The sequence below is a fragment of the Anastrepha ludens genome, chromosome 2, assembly GCF_028408465.1.
Source record: "Anastrepha ludens isolate Willacy chromosome 2, idAnaLude1.1, whole genome shotgun sequence".
Lineage (NCBI taxonomy): Eukaryota > Metazoa > Arthropoda > Insecta > Diptera > Tephritidae > Anastrepha > Anastrepha ludens.
This window is the reverse complement of record NC_071498.1, coordinates 44,549,594-44,556,514: the sequence shown is the minus strand read 5'-3', so window position 1 is coordinate 44,556,514 and position 6,921 is coordinate 44,549,594. Positions and strand designations below refer to the sequence as shown.

Sequence of the window (6,921 nt, the reverse complement as noted above, 5' to 3'; positions counted from 1 at the left end):
TTTGTTGTAAAAAGTTACTTTTTTAGGGATTTCGATAAAAAGTTCGATGTTTTACGAGTAGTGCGGTGCCTAATACTTTTGGCCAAGGCTGTAAGTTTTTAATCAGCTGATGAGCGTACGAGTACATTACTACTTTTGATCGTTGTATTACAACACATTGGGAGGTCTACGCTGACATAAAGTAGGCTCAACGGGTCATCTGTGGTATATGAAATGCAACTGAAATTGATTTCGATCATCAACCTCAATTTATCTAGGCTTGGAATTGATACTTTAATTTAAAACGACTATATTTTATTTTTTCAAAGTATTTAATCAAACATAAACTTAAATGTGGATATAGCAAATCATTGGTTTACAAACATTTATCAGTTGTTTAACTAAGACTATATATAAGGAATAATTTAAAGCATTAAACCAATAGTTTACCAAAGCGAAATATACAATAGTGTGGAAGCTCTTTTTGTACTATTTGTATGAGAAAAATTCATACTTATATTTAAAACTTGATTACATTAAAAATAATATAAATTAAATTATGAATTAACTGGAAGCAACTTAATTAGAAATGACTTATAACTAACACTAATTTTAAGCTGAGTTTAATAACTTACAAATCACTAAAGCTAAATACACTTGGAAGTACTCGGGGAGGTGTGGAGATCGGTTTACGAACAGACCAATCGCTAACTGAGTGGAGTTGGCGGCTATCACAGGCTAATCACATTAATACAACAAAAAAATATATAAGTATGTATAAGTTATCAACTACATATGCTTAATGACAATTTGTACTTACAACAATAAAGCTGACATGATAATATTCGAAATTATTTTACGATCCTTAAATCACTACAAACACTTAAAACTAATAAAGCCACTGGCTGCTAATAAGTGAAAAAAAACATCGAAAGCTCGCAAGAACATCGACCTGCTGCGAGTTGTAAGAAGCGCACCACGCAGCTACCACGGACGCCACAAACACTCACCGCCAACCTCTGCGTCCGCGCCCTTCATCTGTTGCATATTTCCAACCATTTGTTGTTGTTGTTGCAAGTCGCGCCTCATATGCTTAGTATCCGAAAATTCCGCCGTCGGTGATGCTGCAGCACGCTTAACCACCTCCAAATTAAGTGCTTCATCACTGGTCGGAGACTCGGAAGGCGGGGGTGGTGGTGGTGGTTGCAAATCCTTCAGCTGATAACCCAAATGTTTCATAAGATTCGTACCGAATTTCACATCCAGTCCAGGCACTGTGGCGAACACGCGCGACACTTCATATGCAGCTTGCGTGTAACCGGCGCGAAATTTCTCTACATTAATGCCGCGTCCTGCTGAACCGCTAACTGCTGCTTGATGCTGTGCAACGCTGGCGGCAATTTCGTGTTTGTGTGTGCGCAAGTAGTTGACCGTCAGCTCCAGTATGTCAGCCTTCTCCAATTTGGCAATATGTTCCCCTTGCGCTTCCATGGTATCCACAATGAGATCTTTCAGTTCGTCCAAGTAGAGATTCATGCGTGCGCGTCGCTTACGCTCCAGCAGTGGTTTTGTGACCTTACGATAATGTTGCGTTTTGGTCATGAAACGTTGTCCGTCCACAGCCATGTTCCAGTTGTTGTTCTTTAATACCGCGAGTACAAGTGTTCGTGTATTCGCGAAAGTCAAGTTATAGTCTGCGAGAATACGCGATATTCGCCCGCTTGTGATTGTGTGAGCAGAGAACGAGTTTTGTGTTAATTTGTATGAGATGTTTTGTTTTTGTGCTTTTACGTGTACACCGACAGACGCCAGGCAGTCGCTCGGTAGTTTAGCGAGTGTGTCAAGTGTTTACCGCACGGTAGCTGTTTGAGAAATGATGCGGTCGCAAGGTAGTACGATCCTTTTGTAGCCTTGCGTTCAGCTCAAAAAGACTACAGTAGATAAATGTTCGTGCACCTCAAAGTGTGTATGCGTCGTGCTTCGCATGTGCTACTACTGGTTGTTGGTGGCTGCTGCCACCCCTAAAACGGCACCAGCTTCGCACTTTTAATTCTCTGTCCACAACCTGTTGTTGTGTTATATTGTCTTGTATCGCTCCCTCACTACTTCGCTTGCTTCACTCCCGTTGGCTCTGATTCGACTTGTGTGCTTCCACAATTCGCTCGTTTCGTACCCGGTCGGAGATCGGTTGGTGTGCGAGCGCCAGACGTGCGTCTTCAGCACCTTCAAGTGTAGCGCGTACCAGCAGCCCTGGCTGTTTGGTGGTGGTTGATCGTTCACTTGCTGTGCTCTCACGTGTTACCTTCAACGATTAATGTGCATACTTATGCATATGTGGCGCTGTGTTCTGGCAGCACAGGGCGAGCCCTCCACGTGTACACAGAGCGAAATGAAGAAAGTACACCTTAAATATTTGTGTTGACATTTGAATAACATTGACATTGACTTCCACATCGACATTTTGACAAACTCTAAGTTAGGTAGCTCTCTTATGTTGCTGTAGAGTGACCGGCCAAGGCTTGAGGGCCCATTTTGGTACCACTTGTTTGGGCTCAAATTTTTCCTTCTAATACCTTCTAATGTGGTAAAACCACTTCGGATCTCTAACAAACTATGAAGTATGGTGGATCGCTGCAAATTCTACTCGTGGTCTGCCAAACATCCAGAGGAGTAAGAGTATAGACACCTTGTCGCATTCTGACTAGAGACAATGGCAGAGAAAGTATCCAACACTCTCCACTTCCTCCACATTCCTGCAACTGCAACATACATATATTATGTTATTAGAGATAGCAATTTATTGTAGAATGGGTCTAAATGAGCTGGCGGAGACGCAGAAACATTCCTCGAAATTGAATCGCGGGTGAGCTGGCTAGTACAAAACTTATCTTAAATCAGTCAACTTAGCCACGTATGAGAGCATCTCTCTATCCTCAAGCAAACTCCGGATTAGATAGGTCTACATCGCGCAGGCCAACAATAGATAGCACACGGAGTCTACTTCTGAGACTGGTATACCGAAGTATGAACTAGAATGACCGAAAACAGCAGTACATTGGTACCTTATCTATCTCGACCAGCCTTCCGTTACCGCTGTAGCAGTGGTATCTTTACCGTGCACTGCCTAATGGAAACACTTGCAAAAGGTATGGAGAGACTCTAAATTAAAATATTGTGGAAAATAATCTGGCCCTAAAAAAACGGAACACAGATCCGTAATCTCTTCTTCTTCTTGATTGGCGCGATAACCGCTTACGCGATTTTGGTCGAGTTTAACAAAGCGTGTCACAGATTTTCTTTCTCTGCTACCACCAACTGGTACCGCATCGAATACTTTCAGAGGCGGAGCATTTGTATCCATTCGGACAACATGACCTAGCCAACGAAGCCGCTGGATCTTTATCCGCTGCACTATGTCTATGTTGTCGTAAAACTCATACAGCTCGTTGTTCCATCGCCTGCGACACTCGCCGTCGGCAAAGTGCAAGTGTCCACAGACTCTTTCTCTCAAATATACCAAAGGACGCCTCAAGGGTGTTATCAACCAAGCTTCCGCGCCATACGTTGGGACGGGCATGAGAGCCTTTCATAATATACGATCCTAAATTAAGTTATTGTGTCTCGGCGTTTTTAGTGTAATTGCAGCGTCTTTGCAGTATTATTGATTTGCTTCTTCCGTCCTTTCATTTGCCTCTCTGACAAACAAAAATATTGAAAAAAGTAAGCAATGAAAGTTATCGTGTCAACAACCGTGAAAAAGGAGTCGGCATTGTATCTCACTGGGATCGGTACAGAGCATTATGAACGATGTTTTGGAGATGAGAGGAATTGGAGCGAAATCTGTGCCAAAAGGCTGATTTTTTTGCTAAACAGCATTGCCAAATACATTCTTTCTTTGAAGCAAAAAGTATTCTAAGCGGGCATTCTCGATGCTGAGAAATGGATCTATGAAAAAACAATGTTCGGAATGGCGCTTCCTACGTCAAAAAGGAACTAACGATTTCCTCCGCCATGATGTGGTTAATTATGCCAGGTCAAACAGCAAAGAAGAAGTATGTGCATGTGAGGGTACCGAACCATTTGAGGGTAATTTTTTCTTTCTTTTTGCAAAAATATAAAAATTTCCGATTTATATTATAAGAAATATATAGCAAAACAATTTTCGGTTATGGCCTACGAGCCTGAGTGTGTCTCATAGTGGACAGCAGCTGCAACTTAACCTTAAAACCTTATCGCAATTTCCGTATTCACCTGACAGGACTTCTTGTGACTCTTTTCTGGCTTAAGTTACCAAAACGTCTTTAGAAAAAGAATTCGCAGAAGGAGCTAAATGCGATTCCAAAACAGCCAATGGAAAATGTATTGCAAGTTGGAGGACGTGTCAGAACTTTAGGATGTGTAATTACCATGCCCAAGTTCGAATCTCTAGGCACGAAACATCAAATGGTGGGAAACGTTTTTTCTAAAAGCAGATGCCCTCAACAGGCAATGGCAAGCCTCTGAGTGTATTTCTGCCGTTCGGAGTTGGCTTAAAATTGTAAGTACCCCTATTTGTGGAACAACATCAAGACGCACACCACAAATAGGAGGAGAAAATCGGCCAAACACCTAATAAATGGTGTATGCAGCAATTATATATATAGGGTGTTTTTTTTAGAGGTTAGGTTTTCAAGTTGGCACTACTTTTTTCGTAGATGGTCTTTTTGACAGCTGTCACTTGATTTATGCTCAGTTTGGTTTGCCATTTCATAATGAATAGACTTACACCTGAACAACGTTTGCAAATCGTGCAAATTTATTACGAAAATAATGGTTCGGTTCGCGCGACGCATCGAAGAAAATTTTGTTCAGCGATGAAGCTCACTTTTGGTTGAATGGGTATGTCAATAAGCAAAATTGTCGCATTTGGAGTGAACATAATCCACAAGCCATTGCTGAGACGCCATTACATCCTCAAAAAGTGACTGTTTGGTGTGCTCTATGGGCAGAGGGAACCATTGGTCCATATTTCTTTAAAAATGAAGCCGGCCATAATGTTACAGTCAATGGAGAGCGCTATAGAGCCATGATTAATGACTTTTTCGTGCCTGAATTGGACGATGTTGATGTGGACGACCTTTGGTTCCAACAAGACGGCGCTACATGCCATACAGCCAACGCAACAATCGATTTATTGAAGGAAACTTTTGGTGAGCGCATTATCTAGCGCCGTGGACCTGTGGCGTGGCCTCCAAGATCGTGCGATATAACACCGCTGGACTATTTCTTGTGGGGCTATGTGAAGTCGCTTGTCTACGCAGATAAGCCCGAGACGATTGACGTCTTGGAAGAGAATATTCGGCGCGTTATTGCTGACATACGGCCCCAATTGCTGCAAAAAGTGGTCGAAAATTGGGCCTCTCGGCTGGAATTTATTCGAGCCAGCCGCGGCGGCCACTTGCCCGAAATCATTTTTAAAACATAATGGCAAACCCTTATCTTTATAATAAAGCTAAATTCTTGGCCATAACATTAAATTATATACGTTTTATTTCATCTTGAAAACCTAACCTCTAAAAAAACACCCATTATATATATTTATATTATTAAATATATACATTATACATGCATATTAAAAACAAAAAAATTTATATAAAATATACTTAACATTTTTTGGGAAAAAAGTTATAATTTTTCGTTCAAAATTTTTGGGAAAACCAATTTTTCTTGCCATTTTTCGAAAAACTTTGGGTAAATGATTTAATGCATCGTTTTTGGTGTATTAATGAATTTTCTGTCTAGTTGCATCTACCGCTTGTGCGCAATTGTAAATTCTAGGATAGTAAAAATTGACTCTCCGAATTTTTTCGCAGTGTAATTTTCTTGCAGCAAAAGTAGAACACACACAGCTCACCCCAAAAGCAAACGCTCGTGCGAAGCCATGACGACCTTTGCCAACCAAGTACGCCGCTCTTTGCTCGCTCCTTCGGCACCTATGCTCACTGACTTCTTTGCTGCGTACGACACACACCCAGCCAGTCGACTCACAACCGATCGTTCAATGGTCACACGCTCGAGCTGGCGATCTCGTGTTTGTCTGCACGGCTGCGTGTGCAATGCTGCTGGCTTGCGTGCGTACGCGCGTCAGAAGGGATACCATAACCAGTACATACAATACTCCACTTTACTGATGATCACGACCTCGGCGATGCTCAGCAATTTCGGGTGCTCACCGTTTGTATGCGTGTGTGTGCATACACGTATTCTGTGCCACACCGACGATGAGGCTGGTGGTTGCTGGTGCCGGTAGTGGTGATAGTGATAGTGTTGTTGATGGCATTTTTGTCGTTATGTTTCATTTCCTGTCAGCAATGGCAGAAGAAATTGCGATGCATGCATGAGAACAGCAACAACAACAAAGAAACAAGAACAATGATTATAATATAATATGTATATGCCACCATAAGTAAGAAAACTGCACCCAGTGTCACACGACCATCAGAGTGATCTTTTCGGGCAAAAGAATTGTAACAACAATATCACCGATTAACTATACAATTACATACTGACATACACACATGCAAATGTAATTATGTATGGATGTATGAGTGGGCATACTATGTGCATAAGTGCGCACGTACATATGTATGTAGGAATATCTGAAGGCATGCAAGCACACATCTGTGTTATATATGCATGTGTGTGCTTGTGCGCGTTGTTCACCACTGCTGCCATTTGGTTAGGGGAGTTCTTCCACATTTGTATGCCAGGATCGTGAGAAACTTTTCTCCCTGCTTTCCCACCATTCGCACTGATCACATTTGAACGCACTCTGATCGCTCGATTGCCCCCTACACAGAAGTCACCTGCCACTCGGCAAACGCGCGCGCTCTTACAACTTCAACAAATCCTAGTATTTAGCTCAATCTGGCTCGGCTCGGTATTCACGTCGATTCGCTCGCA

At 42.1% G+C, this 6,921-nt stretch overlaps 1 protein-coding gene across 1 annotated transcript; it reads right to left on the bottom strand.

Annotated features, from left to right (window-relative positions):
* Window positions 1-456: 456 nt before the first annotated feature.
* LOC128857375 (enhancer of split mdelta protein) lies at window positions 457-1,952 on the bottom strand. Its single transcript, XM_054093121.1, has one exon. The coding sequence runs from the start codon at window positions 1,603-1,605 to the stop codon at window positions 964-966; it is 642 nt and encodes a 213-aa protein (XP_053949096.1). The 5' UTR covers window positions 1,606-1,952; the 3' UTR covers window positions 457-963.
* Window positions 1,953-6,921: the final 4,969 nt, after the last annotated feature.